Source organism: Colletotrichum lupini, chromosome 2 (genome assembly GCF_023278565.1).
Source record: "Colletotrichum lupini chromosome 2, complete sequence".
Taxonomy (NCBI): Eukaryota; Fungi; Ascomycota; class Sordariomycetes; order Glomerellales; family Glomerellaceae; genus Colletotrichum; species Colletotrichum lupini.
Window position 1 is genome coordinate 6,326,442 of NC_064675.1, and position 16,209 is coordinate 6,342,650.

At 54.1% G+C, this 16,209-nt stretch overlaps 6 protein-coding genes across 6 annotated transcripts; 1 reads left to right on the forward strand and 5 right to left on the reverse strand.

The window, feature by feature from the left end:
- Positions 1 to 674: 674 nt before the first annotated feature.
- CLUP02_04234 (uncharacterized protein) lies at positions 675 to 1,007 on the reverse strand (the record flags this gene model as incomplete). The annotated part of the gene is made up of 1 exon (XM_049283250.1): positions 675 to 1,007. One exon carries the CDS (start codon positions 1,005 to 1,007, stop codon positions 675 to 677), a length of 333 nt encoding a protein of 110 aa, XP_049140393.1.
- A 448-nt stretch (positions 1,008 to 1,455) lies between these two features.
- CLUP02_04235 (nitrilotriacetate monooxygenase component B) lies at positions 1,456 to 2,534 on the forward strand (the record flags this gene model as incomplete). The annotated part of the gene is made up of 2 exons (XM_049283251.1): positions 1,456 to 2,304; positions 2,397 to 2,534. 2 exons carry the CDS (start codon positions 1,456 to 1,458, stop codon positions 2,532 to 2,534), a joined length of 987 nt encoding a protein of 328 aa, XP_049140394.1.
- A 370-nt stretch (positions 2,535 to 2,904) lies between these two features.
- Positions 2,905 to 4,937, reverse strand: CLUP02_04236 (cAMP phosphodiesterase class-II; the record flags this gene model as incomplete). Its single annotated transcript, XM_049283252.1, has 2 exons — positions 2,905 to 4,413; positions 4,872 to 4,937. The coding sequence occupies 2 exons, from the start codon at positions 4,935 to 4,937 to the stop codon at positions 2,905 to 2,907; spliced, it is 1,575 nt and encodes a 524-aa protein (XP_049140395.1).
- Positions 4,938 to 7,959: 3,022 nt separating this feature from the next.
- On the reverse strand, positions 7,960 to 8,253 carry CLUP02_04237 (uncharacterized protein; the record flags this gene model as incomplete). The annotated part of the gene is made up of 1 exon (XM_049283253.1): positions 7,960 to 8,253. One exon carries the CDS (start codon positions 8,251 to 8,253, stop codon positions 7,960 to 7,962), a length of 294 nt encoding a protein of 97 aa, XP_049140396.1.
- A 395-nt stretch (positions 8,254 to 8,648) lies between these two features.
- Positions 8,649 to 11,635, reverse strand: CLUP02_04238 (uncharacterized protein; the record flags this gene model as incomplete). The annotated part of the gene is made up of 2 exons (XM_049283254.1): positions 8,649 to 8,750; positions 9,191 to 11,635. 2 exons carry the CDS (start codon positions 11,633 to 11,635, stop codon positions 8,649 to 8,651), a joined length of 2,547 nt encoding a protein of 848 aa, XP_049140397.1.
- Positions 11,636 to 13,366: 1,731 nt separating this feature from the next.
- On the reverse strand, positions 13,367 to 14,976 carry CLUP02_04239 (hard surface induced protein 3; the record flags this gene model as incomplete). The annotated part of the gene is made up of 2 exons (XM_049283255.1): positions 13,367 to 14,679; positions 14,736 to 14,976. 2 exons carry the CDS (start codon positions 14,974 to 14,976, stop codon positions 13,367 to 13,369), a joined length of 1,554 nt encoding a protein of 517 aa, XP_049140398.1.
- Between the last annotated feature and the right edge of the window lie 1,233 nt (positions 14,977 to 16,209).

Below are 16,209 nucleotides of genomic sequence, written 5' to 3' on the forward strand. Positions count from 1 at the left end.
CGGCTTTCCGTCCCCCCACGGAGCTTCTCCTGTTGGTTGATCATCCATACCAAAGGTTGGTGACCAATGCCTTCTGGAGAGGAACCACTTGACTCCAATCCCCTCGTCTCTACGTTCCTCTGCCCCTCAACGCGAAATTCAATGGAAACTTATGCACTCACCTGCATATGGGCTTTTACCAAACCCATCGAATCCGTGTCTCGAGCTAAGCGTCTCGCATCCCATCGCTTGGCATCTCCCGTGCTACCGCCCCCGCGCTCGGCCGTTGAGACACTTTCATCTCAGAGCAGATGCGCACGCGCGCTACAACCAGCCCTCAACAACATAAAAAGCCCAGGGCAGCATACACAGCCTGTGTGCTCCAGAAATAAGAAGCAGAGACAAGCACACAGCCAAAGAGCCCTGCTCCAAACTCAGAATCAGGTGCTTTGAAATTCCTCAAGGTTAGAGTTGATGATTCGCCAATCGATCAAAAACATGAGAGAGAGACTGTGGTGTTTTTGCATTCTCTGACCTCAAGACATCGCGCCATGTCTAGTTCGCCTACATATATTTTAATATTCAGCTAGGTACTCATGTCTCCTCTTCCTGAAAAGCCTGTGTTCCATTGGAAAGGTTCCTCGTGAAAAAGGAAGTATCTGCACCCGAGTGTGCCTGACAGCTGACAAAGAAGCTTATCTTGATAACTCTATCTTATCAACCAGGCACTTGGACCTCCTCCACACGCTCCAAGGCAAGTCTTTCTTCTCTCCCCACATGCAAGCACCCATCACCCAAGACCCTTCCGAGTTCCGATTTCCATCCCCCGACACGCTTCCGGCCCAGCGGACGGAACGATAACTAATTACCAATAGCCAATTTGTCAATCGCCATGTGGAAAACGAACCGGAACCCGTCAAGGGACCTACTAGGTGTAGATATATTTCCAAATACCTTAGTATGAGCCAGTCAAATTCATCACCGGGTAATGCATCAAGCGACCCCAACCACCAAGTCAATTGCATCATCAGGGACAAGGACCACACCCCGATCCCTGCACGTTACCCCTCCAAATGCCCCTCGTTGGTGACAACTCGACAAGGTGAACTTTTGGTGTGAACCTCCACGTCACCCCACTACCGTTACCCTCCCCCTCGGCATCTACTCCACCATCCGAGAACTGGAAGGGGTGGTCCGGCTCAGGGTAGGTATCGGGTGCCTTACTGCAAGGTCAGGTAAGCTAACAAAGCAAGCATCCGTAAGCAACATGCCGCAAGTTTGAGCGAGCAAAGTGGACCAGAAAGAAAGGGGAGACCAAACCCAAAGCTTCCACGTCCATATCATTACCCCCCCGTCGAGCAAGTGAAAAGTGGATTCCCGCATCCCGCAATCGCAATTCTGGCTTGCGCCCTCCTCCTCCACCCCCGTTCCGTAATCCCGACGATATAAAAACCACTACAACTTCCGCATCCCACAATGTCATCGCGCACCGCCCTCCGTACCCTCCTCCCAGCCATCACCAACAAAACCACGCTCGCACTCTCAAGGACAGCAGCCTCCAGAACCCTCACAATGACATCCCAAAACAACAACAAATTCGCCGGCGGCACCCAAGCAACCCACAACCCCCACCCGGACTTCAAATCCGTAGAATCCACCCGCCCGCCCTTCAACACCGAAGCCTCCATCACCTTCACAAAAACAATCTCCCCAGACTGGTCCTTCGGCTCCGGCGCGAACCCCCTAGGCCAGCCCGGCCTCTCAACACCACACGTGGCAATCGATCCCCACGCCCAAGGCCGCCCGGCAGGCTTCAACTACAAACTCCTCATCTCCGCCATCACCCCGCGCCCCATCGCCTTCCTCTCCACCCGTTCCGCAGACGGCACCGTGACGAACCTCGCGCCGTTCAGCTACTTCAACATGGTGAACCACGATCCGCCAATGTTCGTCGTGGGCTTCGCCGCGTCCATCGAGAAACCCAAAGATTCGCTAAAGTGCCTGCTCGAGAGCAAAGAGTGCGTCATCAACATCATCTCCGAGGGCTTTCTCGAGGCCGCCAACTCGACGTCCGTCAATGCGCCGTACGGGAAGTCGGAGTGGGATGTGAGTGGGTTGACGCCCGTGTACGACTGCGAGCACGTTCAGGCCGCGCGTGTGAAGGAGGCCGTCTTCAGCGTCGAGGGGAAGCTCGATTTTGTGAAAGAGTGGGATTCGCGCGCTACCCCGGGCAAGAAGAGCGGTGTTACTGCGTTTATTGAGGGCGTCAACTTTTGGGTGAGGGAGGATGCTATCAATGAGCAGAAGAACATTGTCGATCCTACTGTAAGTCTTTGTCCATCTTTAACCTTGGAGGAACCCCCAGCTCTTCTGGGTGGGTTTCGTGGAAAACTGGAATCTAACTTGATATCCCTCAGGTACTCCGCCCTGTCAGCAGGTTAGGAGGCATCACCTACGGCCGCACCACCGAGGTCTTGGAGATCCCGAGAGCCGACTGGGATGGCAACATTGGTGGCGAGGAAGGCTATGAGAAGCTCAAGAAGAGTAAGCAATAGAGACTCAACGGAGTGTCATTCAAGAACCAAGACGCACAGTTGTTTATCCAGGTAAAAGTGGCGTCAGAGAGAATCAACAACAATACGATGCGCATGCGCCCCCGAGATGTAATACATAGAAATTAGGTGGCATCCAAACAAAACGCGGCGGCCCGTCATCATCACGGCCACCGATGGATATATAGAATGCGACAAATGGTGCGCGTAAATACATGGTATATATATCCCCTTGCCTCCTCTTATCTGCCCATGAAAACTCCAAGATAATCCCCCCACTGCACTCATCCTCATCATGAGAAATTCATGCAAATCATATCTTCGTGGAATCAACATCTAGAACACCCTGCGCCCAAACGCCACCCACAATATTTCAAAGGTAGAGACTCTGCCCCGCGTGGGAGACAATAAACTCGCAGCCCAGCTGGGCGTCGGCTTCGTAGGCCTCGAGTTCTTGCAAAATAAGTTTTCCTTGGTCCCTTCCATCTGGGCGGTCCTTTACGTGGATAATGACAACTTTGATACCCTTGAGAGGTGGGCCCTTGGAGTGCCCATCCTCCGTCTCGCTCCATCCTTCAGCCTCGCGCAAAGACAATTCCTGTGTAGGAGTCGTCAGATGTGGGCTCTCTACCGATGTAGCAGCGGGCGGCAGTGGCGGTACGTGGCCAATGTCTGCAGACACAGCACGCTTGGCCACTGATTTGGGGCTGATTGGGGACTCATCGCCGCCGGCAAGGCGCGAAAAGGCGCCTCCTGTCCTTCGTCGTGGGATCGTGTCGGGTTCTGCTACACGTTTCCGCTTCCGGGAGGCATGGGCATCTCCTCGCGCCTCCTCAACAGTCTGAGCCAATGCGTGCATCTCTTCCATCACATAGCGGGGTTTTAGATGACCAAATAAGCGATCATCAGAGTGCGAGTCGTCGTATGAACATTCGATGAAAATGGCAGCAAGTTGGCCAGCTACAATCTTTGGAGCAGCTTCTTCCCAAATAGTCAAGTTTCGAGGGGAGAGTGACATAGAATCCGGCTCGACGTCTCCAAAGATGAGTATCTCTAGGTTAGTAGCCATATCGAGGATAAAGTAAGCCGAGGAGTCGTAAACGCATACACTGGCCTGCGGCTCCGGCGCAACCGATGGTGCTCGAGGGATAGGCGCGGTGCTCGAGGCTAGGCCGTATGGCAGTATGCGCGGTGACGCCATGGATGCGGCATCGACAGAAGGATATCGTAGAGGTGTTGCAGTGGAGGAGGTCGAGCCGCGATGTGGGTGTCGCTCAATGCAGTGACCGTGTGAAACAGAATACGCCTTGATAGCGAGGCGATCCGCAACCTCTAGATATCCTTTAGACTCGCCATCGCCAATGGCTGGCGACCCTCCTTCTACTAGCCGGGTATACGTGACTAAGCCTGCACCGTTACTTTCGTCGGACAAGTTGGGCCAAATAACATTGTTGAAGATGTGAGTTTTGAGAGCGTTAACCGTTGAGGGCAATGCGGCAAGGCGCTTGGGCCTGGTAAGACCTGCCGTGTTCACGACGAAGCCGGAGATGTGATCGAGATGAGGATGAGTAATCACATACGTGTCGATAAGAGTACGAGTGATGAATGAGGCGATGGACGATGGATACACTGCGCCTGTTGCGACCTCCAGCTGACTGTTTGGTGTAAGCTGCAGGCCTGCAAATGGCCCGGAGGCAAGGGTGTGGGGGAGTGGAAGCTGGGTGCCGAGGCCTGGAGGTGCCGTTTCCTCAAGAATGCGAGTAATAGCCGAAAGATGAACACCGGCATCTACGGCGATGATGGAGCCTTTTGTCCACCCCGAGGCGACTGAGCGAACTAGAAGAGCGGTAGTATTGGATTCCTGGGGACCGCCGCCGGCACCCTAGAAATTTGGGTTAGCGGAGGTGCGGACATGATGGGGCCACTCTTTGAGGGGATCCTGGCTAAGAAGCGATAGGTCACTCCCGTCGCATTGAAAGATGTGTCTATCTTCAGTCGCTTGCGCAAAGTGTTGAAGAAGAACTGCCGGCTCTCCCTCGTCCAATGCTGTTGCACTTGCAAAGATTCCAGGGGTTGAAGTGCTTGCAGCATGGATTTCCCATTCGGTGCGGTTGGCGCAACCCGAAGAAGTCGACTGCATGAACGACAAGAGGATATGCGCCGGGCGGCCGGGTCGGGATGATCTCGTGGGGGGACTTTTCCTCACTTCAGGAGAGACACACTCGAGACGTCGGGGCCCAACAAGCCTCGGGGATGTGAAAGAGAACGCGCGCGATCTGCGACGTCGAAAGTCGGCAGTGAGGCGCATCAAAAAACGTGAGATGTGAGAGTGGAACGTACCAGGACAATGACCTGCAAGGCCGGCCGACGGAAATTCTCCGACTTCTCCCCATTTGTGTCTTCCATGGCGGGCTAGCTGTTGATGCGAAACGAGAGAACAAGTCGCGAAGAGGGTTGATAGAATTAGAATTCCTTCCAATGCCGAGAGCGCAGCCAATGCCGCCTCTACGAAGCCACCACCCCGCCTAGACGGGCTGCCAATGCCACGATGAGGTAATGGGGCCTGTGGTAGACAAGACGGAACGGCACGGCAGATGAGAATTGGCATGCGACGCAGTGATGGTCTTCGTTCTGGGTTGGTGGAGAAGATGCGATCAGTCGTAGTGTACAGAGACGCGCGCTCCGGTGGGATTTGATGGTTGGTTTGCAGGGGCTGACAGATCTGGAATCTGCAATGTGAGTGAGATCGTCGGTGAGCGCGGGGTGAGGGTGTCGTCGGTGAGTGGTTGGTTTGGCGTCTTTACAGACAAGGTAGGTCGGCAATAAGAGGTCAGTAGGTACTCGGTAGGCTTGGCGGGTTGGATGCTGATGTGCGTGGAGACGCAATGACGGGCGTAAGGTTGCCGGGAGACGAAGTATGTGAGAAGGTTGAAAGAAAGAATAAGTTAGACGATGGACGGGAGAAAGACACAGTTTTGCGATCTTGATGGAGGGAGGTCGGAACGAAACAGGGCTGGGGCTCTCGTCAGGCCTGATGTTTGCGCCTACCACCCCCTTTGCGGTTTCTGGATCTTGTCTCTTTCAAAGATCCCTTCTTGACAGTCTTTTCCCCACAGCCAAGCCAGAGAGGGAAAGAGAAAAGGCGAAGCGGATGGATCTCGAGATGAGATGGACGGCTTCTCCGAAGGCCGACGTCGTGGCTACCGGGATAGGTGGGTTTGAGTGGTGACCCAGCCAGCGGTGCTTCTGTACGGTATTAATTGGAGAGTGGAGAGCTCCTGGGAGCTGGAGTTGGAGCTGGAGCTGGAGCAGCTGGCCGGGTCTTGTCTTTGGCGGGCGCGGTGCGGGCGTGTGGAATCGGTGCGGATGGCAGCGGTCGAGCGTTGTTTAAGTCCGATAGCCAGGGTGGTTTTTTAAATGGGTTTGTTGCTTTGGAATTGTTCAGGATCGAATAGATGGGTGACGGAGAGAGTCCAGGCCAGTTGCTTTGACGTGACGACAGAAGAGCAAGGCAACGCGGGTGCGCGGTGCAGTTGAGTTGCAGCTGCGAATGCGATGCAATGTGTGTGAGAGTGAGCGTAAGCGACCTCGGTCGGGTGCAGCTGCTGTGCAGTACGCAGTAAGGTAAGGTATTATGCGACGTGCAGTGACAACGAGGAACGTGGATGGGCCAGGGACTCAAGAGGAGTCAAGGGGGATGCTGTGTTGGGTGGTGGGATGGATGCCCAGGTGGAGGGATTCGGGGATGGATGGAGGGATGACTTTTGGAGGTGGCCTGCTAAGGTAAAAAAAAAAAAAAAAAAAAAAAAAAAAAAAAGGGGTGCAGGAAGCGTAGAGTGGCCACCAAATGTTTGCGACAGCGATTTCTTCTCTCCCACAGACAGAAGGAGGATTTGCGCTTGCTGAGTGTGGTCGGAATGCGCGGGAAATGATACCACAAACACCACTTCAATAACGAGTTTTTGCAAGTACCGATCCTGAGACGTGATGACAGAACAGAGCAGAGCAGCAGCAGCTCTTACTTTCTACTTCTGCCTCCTGCCTCCTGCAAGTCAACCCTGGTGAGCCGCTCCTGCTTACTGGCAAGGACCGGAACTCTGTTGCGGCAACAACCCTCGTGTGCCACTGCTCGCACCTGCAGCTTTAGGTCCGATAGGTCGGGTAAAGGTAGGTGCTCACTTGGCTCGTGCACTACGATCGTGCTGCTCTTGCTGCTTGTTGTCTGTTTTCTCTCCCTCAAGGTACCCAAACCCTCTCCCAGCATGGAATCAACAGTCAGAAAGAGGAAAGCACAATGACAGACCCCCTGGTTGTGACTTCCCGAAAGATGTAGGGTCGAATGTCGGGCCAATCTGTGGCAAGGTATCTGTAAATGGGCGGAACCTTCCAGTTGTAAATCTCCAACGCGTAATTGCCTAAAGGCCACAGGTTGAGGTGCCGTAACGTGTAAGGCAGGTAGGTTCGTTCCTTTGATGGTTTCCCCAGTCCGTGAGGTGCCTTCCAATCTTAACAACAGGTGCAACTCGTTGCGCAACGTGACAAGCACCTTCCACGCAAACTCTCAACTCTGCGCAACGTGGTGTCGACGTGTCGTAGCCTTTTTTTTGGTGTCGTCGCATCAATTCTCGCTCGTTGTTCTTCCAAATTCAATCTTGCTCTTGGGCTGCACATCTGCCTCTTTCTGTCTTGGAGCCTCTCGTCACCGCAAACTCAATTGCAGCCAATGTGCTCCCTAGGCTATTTTCGTGTCGACAACGCCCTCTTCGGCCAATACTGCCAAATCAAATCCTGTTTCGGCTTTCGTGCTTGTCGAATGTCGGCAAGGTCCCGTCCAAGACGCTGTCGAAGATCACCCGATGCCCTCCCTTCGGGGCTAAGCTTCAGCCCAGTGTTCCAGCTCTGTGCCGTCTGATGTCCGATCGCCGACTGCTCGCGGGGATGAGCGGGCTTCGATGCCGCACCAAGACAATCCCAAGTTGCCCCTCGAAGCTCGATAATGGGATGAAGCGAATCAGGCACTCTGAACCCTCTTCCCGACGGCAACCACCGCCGTGCTTCCCGTAGCACGTATCTGGGATCCTAATGCGATGAATCGTGACTGGCTTTTGCCTTTTGTCGCAAACTGTCAAAGCCAAAGAACAAAAATGGAACGATGGAAGAAGAGGGGGAAACAAGGTAACAAGTCAGTCAAGATTTACTTTGGCCGTTGTCTGAGTCAAAACTGCCACATCGAATTCGTCGAGAACAATACTCCAAGCCGACTGGCTTGCTATTTCGCAAGGATGGGCTGGCTATTCTAATCAGCCATGACTGTGACTGCAAGAAACTCGCCTCTCTATTTGTACTTTCACATGAGCTCAACACCCTCACATTATTTCATCCCGAACATTGACTGACATACCTTACACACCACAGATAGACACCTCTTTCAGCCGCCGGGCTCCCGCCCCCGCCCCCGCCAACGCGCACGCAGTGTTTTGCCCTCCTCTGGCCCTCCGAGCCCTGCCTTACATCTAGAGGAGCACGAGATCCATAAGCCATTCAATAGGAATCGATCCAGCGGCTCTGTCGAGACGATACGACTCCGTACCATCTTACTTGCACGGCGCCCTCCTGCATCGTAGCATCTCCGTTTGGGACTAGCGCCCCTACTCCCCTCGGCCTCGCCGCGCTTTCGCACGCCAACGTTTCTTACCTGCGGGCCGCGAGAGCTACGATTCATTCGCACCAACGCCGCGGCCCGCTTTCACCTTCGCCGACCTGCCCTTTCTTCACCTGTCCTCCTCGAGTCTGTTCAGCTTCTGCCCGTCTATGGCTACCGGGATACTTTGTACAGACCACGGCGTTGCCAATTCGCTGCCCAAGTCTCCATCATCCACGCAAAATGGCCTTCACACCATGTCACCGCTTCCGGTCATCCCTAGTTTATTCTGCGGCCCCTCCATCCCGCTTCTCTTAATCGAAACTCTGTTATGTTGAGGGCTCCGTAGCTAAAGTGCCCCAAGCCATGGCTCCTGAACTAAAACCTCATCCGGCTCTTTTGGCGCCCGCTTCCTAGCACCTGTGAACAGCACTTGTCCGAACTTTCCCATCTTTCTGGGGTCAATTCGAGGCCCATTAGCGCGGGCGTGTGCTCTCGGCCGCAGCCTGCCGTCCGGCCGTTTGGAACCGTCGCATGGCGGCCGCGCCGGCCCCAGCTCCAGGACCCTTGGCAAGAGCCTGGATTGTGAGTCAGGATTCACGCTTGTCACTTGGGAAATGCACTCAAGTCTTGGGTTAGAGATCTGTTATTAATCATGTTGATACTAGGTTGGTCTGTATCGCTGATTCGTTAAGGCCTCAGACCAGGCCTTTTATCCGCTTCTCCTCCCCGCCCTCTTGGGTGCATCTATATCTAATATGGGGTATCAATCCTATGCTAACCGCAGTCGTGTGAAGAAACCCCCTTGCTCCGGTCCAGAAAACAAACATCCCAATGTGGCCACAAATTACAAAGACTTTTTGGAGGCGCATGGTCATTCACCTCAGGGTAAGATAAACAAAGGCATCAATCATCAATGTCTTTCAACGGGTGAATAGCACGACCGTTTCACACGTTTGTTCCAAGTAGCGGCTGTCTGGGGCTGAGAGGCGTTGTTATTGTCGTCATACTCGTATACTTCGCGCTTTCTCTTCTCGATGATACTCGGACGGGCCGCCCTGGTCGCGGGAGTCTTTTGGCCACCTTCATCGTCGTCGCTGTCAAGCTCCTCGACGATGGAGTGCCCCTTTTTGGATACCTTTTTCTCGTTGACTCTCTCCACGTACCAGTCGAGATCGCCCTTGTGCTTGTCAATAGAAATGCCGTTTCTCTTCTTCCGCATGTTGCTCCGCACCGGAGTCTCCAGCGCCAGGTGCTTGGTCGTCAGCACATACCATAGCTTGGCTTCTCGGCCGACCTGGCGGTTCTGAACGGGGAGGCCCATCATCTTGTTCGTCTCTGCCGACCTTTGCCATTCTTCGTAGGCAGCCTGCTGGGACGTGCGCCACTCTTCGAACTCCATCACCAGCTCGTCGTGATCACGGGTCATGGCCATGGGGTTGCGTTCTTCCTTTTCAAAGTAGCGTGTATCGGGCTTCAGGTCGAATGCTTGGGCAATCTCGAGGAGATCGAAGCAGCGATCCATGCACCACAAGTGCATGTAGCCCGCGTTGTGGTACGGATCATGCTGCTTCCCCGAGGTTTCGGGCCGCTCGTCGAAGCAGACGCGCCAGAAGCCTTTGAGGATGGTACCCTTGTAAGCCGGGCAGCCTGACCAGCGGCACGCGCGTAGTCTGTCGTCGCCCACGCGCGTCTTACAACCGTGGGGGACGTTTTGGATCCAGAGGGTGAGGGATAGACCTTGCTGCTTCCGCTCTCTGATGTAGTACAGGATCTGCTCACGGGTGAAGCGCAGATTCGGCAGCAGCTCGCCCTCCTTGTTGTATTGGAACATGGGCTTTGTGTGGTCGTGGCCACCCCAGGCCGTGGGTGCTTCGGGGAGGGAGTCATACCAGTCTGATACGTCCACGTCCTTGGCCTTGGCGGGCTTGGGAATACGCTTGAGGATCTTCCCATTCACGACGGGGGTTGTGAGGTCTCTGGATGGAGTGTGAGCTGGAGTCAGGTATGACGGGGGGTTGGGAATGCCGGCTTCAAAGAGGCCCTCTCTGTTGAGGATACTGTAGGGAAGCACGTCTGTCGGTGCGGTTGACAGACTGTGGCGATGGATGAAGTCAGCAGGAAAGGGGGGTGATCTGGGCTTGGGGTGCACCAGTCTCGCCGTGGCGACGGCGGCGGGAGTGGAAGTGGTAGCAGGCACACTGCGCGGGATGGACTGCGGAGTGGTCAGAGGGGTGAACAGTGGAAGGGAATAAAGGAAGTTTACCGATTCGTCGTCGTAGTTGCAAGAGACTTGACCGGCGGCTGAAACTTGTGCCAAATCAGGGACCAAGGGAGCGAACCCGGGCTTTGGGGTCAGATGGTGTTGAGATTGCGGCGGTGGAGGGGCGGTAAAGACGTCGGTAGTGGTCTTTGGTGAAGGGTGAAAGAAAGCCGCCGAGGAGGCGGGCTCCCGTTTGACGTTGCTGAAGGCGAAGCCGTTAAAGTTGGGGGCTTCTTGCTTGACGTTGGCAGGGCTGTAGGATTCGAGGCCGTCATAGGTAACCGTTTCCCTATTGGAGTCGTCGAAATCAAAGGTATCGAGGTCAAAGACTTCGCGGGCGTCTCCGAGCACAGAAGACGGGTGGTCACCGCACGGTTGTTGGTAGGCAAACATGTCGCGGGGAGGAGGGGAGGCAAAGAGATCTTCACCACCACCGCCGCCGCCACTGCCAAGCCCCGCAGCCGAGTTGTTGTTCAGGTCCCATGCCGTGTCACCACTGGACTCGAGGCCGTCGAAACAGGGCCAGGGAACGCTCGGCGGGGGAGAGGGCCACGATGTGCCGACGCAGGGTACTGCTCCTGGGGCCGGAGTCGGGGCCGCTGTGGGGAGTTGGAGGGCTTCGGCGATGGGACCTTCGAATTCCTCGAAGAGGGCCTGGAGCTTCGGGTCGTCGACGAAGGGCGTAGGCTCTTGCCTCAAGTCTTGTTGGAAGTCCTGCTGAAACTCTGGCTTGAATTCCTGTTTCAATTCTGTCGGCTCTATGCTCGGTAGCACAAGAGCCGTGGCGTCTGTGGTGGGAGGTGTTAGTTGGCGCTGCTCCTGCTTGAGTGGCGGTGGTGTTCCTGGCAATGTGATGAAGAGGACGTTGGGATTGATTGTCGCGACCTGCGCGGGCTTGCCCTCTTCTTGCTCGTACTTAAGTAGGGAACCATCATTAGAGTTGCCATTACCTCCGAAAAGCGAGCCGTCAGAGATTTGGCTCTCGGAGAGCTGTGATATCAAGGCCTCCTCGATGGCGGTCTCTGGGTTTTGCGCAGTCTCCTCCTCGACTTCAGGGACCGGCCCTTCAACGCAAGCGTCGTCAAAGTTGAAAAAGGAGTCTGCGTCACCGTAGGAGTCGCTGCCGTAGTTGAAAAGGGTTCCCGGGAGCTGGTCTGGGCTGAACGTGTCCATCACCGGGGTGGACAGTATCATGGCCATTATGTCTCTGAAATTGTGCTTGTAGCTTTACGAATGGAAGTCTGTGGTGCTGTTCGTCCCTTTCTGCTTGACTTTTGCTGCTGTCCTCTTCGAAGATGAAATGAGAATCCAAGTGGTTCGTGTAGTTGAATAGTCTGTACTTGAACAACCCGTGGTCGAACTTGTCTGTAGTTAAAGGTGAGTATATACGACGCAAATGTGAAAACGAATCGAATGTCTAGATAGGTAGTCCGAGGTCGGGAAGAGTAAGGATGCTGTGGAGGGTGGGCGCACAACACGATATATAGGCATAAATGTGGTAGTCATCCCTTCCACAGTGGCAGAGCAGCCTCGAGGTCAATGAAGAAGGACGTGCATAGAGAGACTCGATGATGGACAACGGGGACGCGGGGAGGCGGCATTGTTCGATGTGTTTGAAGATTGTCTGGCTGACAAAGGTTGGTATTGCTATTATAGATACTTGATTGGTATGGATAAAGTGCGAAAAGAAGAAAAATTACGAGAACAAGACGCTGGCGGAAATTGACAAGAGGCTTAGCCTTTGGAGAACAAGAGATGGGCAACAAGAGATGGGCTCCTCTCGTTCTTCAACAATGGCCTTCTTAGACTCGACCTGGGCCAATCCAGCTTGGTGCCATGCATAGATGTTCCTATCTGAGTTTTCGTCAGCGACTGAAGCATGATCAAGATGCTAGAGAAATGATTTGGTGATGATTTGATATCAGGAGTAAAATGCTCGTTTCTCGACAGTAAATTCCGAACAGGTCTGTGAATAAATGCTTTTCTCATCATTTGATGGGTGTGAGGGTGAAAATGAAGTAAATGTTTGACATACCACTTGACTAGGTTCGACGAATCATGGGACGGATCACCTTAAGTTTGCATGTCTGGGTTAGCTAGGCGCAGCGAGACTGGGAGCGTGCCGTCAACCTCTGATAGCCCAGAGTCCCAAGCCTCGTGCGTCCCGTGTCGCATATGGAGCAATCGACACCACCAGATGCAGACTGCGAAAGGCCTGTCCTTGATCGAAAAGTTTCGGCCGTATCCGCGCCGGGGAATGAACCCGTGGTGGTGCGAGGTCGATGACCCTCGACGGCGGGCGGTAAACGACGATCAAAGGCGCCTTTCGCCTGACCATTCGTCATACCATGCCGTACGGTAAAGGAAGTGCGAGGGGATGAAAGAGCATCTCGGTCCCTGAATGGAGATGATGTCTACCGCCTCACGTTTCGAGGTAGGTGTGACTGCGATCCCATGCTCGCAAATGAGCGTGATACCACCGGCTAGAAGCCGATTGCTGCGTGCGCTGGGTATTTCATCATGATGCGATCCTGGACTCCCAACGTCAAGGACGGCAAGCAGATGATGAAAAGATAGATAGAAAATTTTATTTGATGGATAAATAAGCGTCGAGGACGTTGGCCAAAAAAGGTCGGCGACGAATGAGAGGGCCCCGCAGCCCTGTGTTGGTCCGTGCGTTCTTGACGCCGTTGGGAGGAAAGAACGAACCCCTGCTCCTACCTCAGGGTGTTTTTGACACTATTCCATTCTGGGAAGAGCACCTACGCTCGATCGGGGTACTTGGACGAGCCATCGATATCCCTCGAGGAACATCGAGTGAGAGAATCATTCTTGATCACGCTTTGGAGCCGGGGAGGGTGTTTGTGTGTCACCGAACCACCTATTAGTTTGGGTTTACTCTAATTCCATACCGTGTATGTCTATGATCTATCACTCTTCCCTCAAAAGCATCCCGTATGCCCACCTGGAGAACTCTATCGACTTCGCGTCTACAAAGGTGGTAGTGAGATCTGCAGTATATATCGCCGCAGGCGCCCAGAGGAGGAAAGCCAAAAAGATGGCAAATACATAGGATGTCTGACTGTCTCCACCACCGACAAGACCTACAGTCCAGCGACCAAGGACCAAGCCTAATGAATAAAGAAGAGGGCCGTGGATCATGTATAGCGAGAAAGAGATCTTGCCCATGTACTGAGAGAAACGGTTCGTGAAGAGAATCTGCAGGAACTCGGCATGGTCGACGACGAGCACTGTCAGCACTGCACCGACTGGTATGATAAGGCACTCCTGGTATCGTGCTGGAACTAAAGATACGAGCGTCACGTAGCCGGGTGCCTGTGCTGCCTGCTCCATGTCCTCGGGCATGCTGAGCAGCCAGAGCGAGATCACGAATGACACGAGCCCGACGGCACGTCCAAGGACGCGACGAGACAGTATGCTGCCTCTCTTCGACGTCCGATGCGCGTCCCCATCCAAAGGTTGTGGTTCGGGTCGCGGGGCCAACCACCGCCATTGCCTTTCCTCGAGCTCGAGATGCAGATCGCACAAGAACATGCCGCTGAGGAACAGGAACATCCCAAAGTAGACAAACAACCATTCGAGATAAATCGCCAGGCCAAGCGCGAAGAACATCCTCACTCTGTTGCGTACTCTCGTGAAGGCCGATAGAAACATGAACACCACCATCGAGCTGATGAACTCGAGCGGAATCGTCCACTGGTGGGGATCGTATATCGGTTCCGGTATGTCGGAATCGGCCCGGACATGGGGCTGGCCGATGGGATCAGTTACCAAGGTCTCGGCCATCAAATAATGCCGCAGCTGGCCCCAGAGAGAGTCAAAGTGCGGCGGAACCCTCGTCGGGTACGCCACGCCGGGTAAACCCTGGTCGGGGAACATGTTGAGCCAAGTCATGATGGCGATAACGAAGCTAACTACGGCGGCGGGGAGGAAGAGCCGGGTATGGCGCCGGAAGACCGAAGATGCGATGGCCGAGCCTGCCTTGTCGAATTCCCCCCGGCGAGCCAACGTCAGGACGCGATGCGATATTGTGTAGCCGGACACGACGAAGAAGACGGAGACGGGAGCGAGGCCTGAGACGACGAGCCGGAGGATAGGAAGTTGGTACAGCCACCATCGCCGAGGTGGGTTCGGTGTCCATGCTAGTTGGATGTCCCATGAGAACCACACCAGACCGCAGTGAACGAAGACGACACATAGCGCTGCAATACCTCGCAAACCGTCTTTGACACCATGTTAGCCCGGGCAGGTAGAGATGACGAGGATAGTTCTTGTTTACCTAGCCAAGCTGTAGAGCGAAGTGGCTTTGCCTTGGTTTCTTTTGGTCCAAGGAAACTTGGAACCAGGAGGGAGGCAGCTTTTGAAACTCTTCTCCAGGTATCGTGGCGCCGTGTGTTGATGGGAAGTAGCGAGCCTTCTGCCTCTAATGTTGAGTCATCCTCTGCCTGATCGACCACGGGCTTGTATTCTTTGCTCGAATCGAAATCTCCCAGTGGAGCGTACGCGTGCCGGCCGTCCATATCGTCGGAGTCGAAGCGTGGTCCGGGGGGATGACAACAGTGTGACTATACCCAACCGAGCCTGCTTTGAGGGGTAGCTGAGCTGAAGCTAGGGAGGCGAGGGAGGAAGTCTGAACTTATCACGTCCGGCACATGTGACTGCCAGTGACGATGATGAAAGAAAGCAGGCGGTGTAGGAGCACGTAAATGGTGCTCGAGAACTATTGCAGTGCGGACTGGGCACACAATGGGTGCGAGTCACTACTTTAAGAGGGACGAGACCGAGCTGCGCAGCCACAGCAGCGTGTGGTGGGCTTCCTAGACGAAGTAACCCCCACCATGTTTTACTCGTCCGGTGAGAAACGAGCAAGTTCCATAAGCGGTAACTCCAGAGAGGCGTTTCATGATCAGCAGAGTTCGAGGTGATCCGGAGGGAAACGAGTTCAGATGACCCCTGGGAAGGCTAATCGCGAGACACGGGGTATTCTCATTCGTCGACCCGGAGCCTCGGGATTCGACCTTTGCAGTTTGCACTGCCTGGGAGGTGTCACGACCAATATGCGTGAAGTTGAATCCATGTTTGATGGCAGTAGAGAATGCAGAGTTGGAACTTGGGATTACGAGCTCGCGTACTGCAAACAAGCTTCGAATGCCGCGTGGTATCCACGGTTGGCAATGGATACATCATAATATGCTTAAACCCGCCCACTTAGGTCGAGGCAAGACGTTCTAAGGTGCTCGGTAGAGACCGAATGATTTGGAAAATCTCCCGTCGTCTGATGTGAGTTCAATGTGTCTACTTGGCTGGCGCAGCATCCGAAAGCGGCCTTGAAACGGTGGTGCGGTCGATCGTCAACGTGTGATTAGTGGGCTGCCGGTCGCACTGACTTGACTGTGCTGGGCAGTCGCACTGAGCTCAGAAGATCGTAGTAGCTCATGTTATCCGTTGTGGATGGAAACAATCTTGATGTCCTATAGGTGACTGAAGCTTGATGTTGAAGGAAGCTTGAAGACTTGGCTTAGCTGGGGACGACGGGTAGGAAGAAGTCAAGAAGCCTGGGCTTTCAGCCACAGTCCGTGTGCCACACTTGTTCCAGCCACATGCGTGAAGGTTTTGTATCTGCCAAAGAAATCTTCTACATCTAATTCTCTCAAGTAGTCCTCAACAGAAAGAGAAAAGGAAGCTATTTTAGTACTAGAAGTAACGAATTTTTTGTAAAAAAAAAAAAAATTGAATTCAGCATAGAATCAATG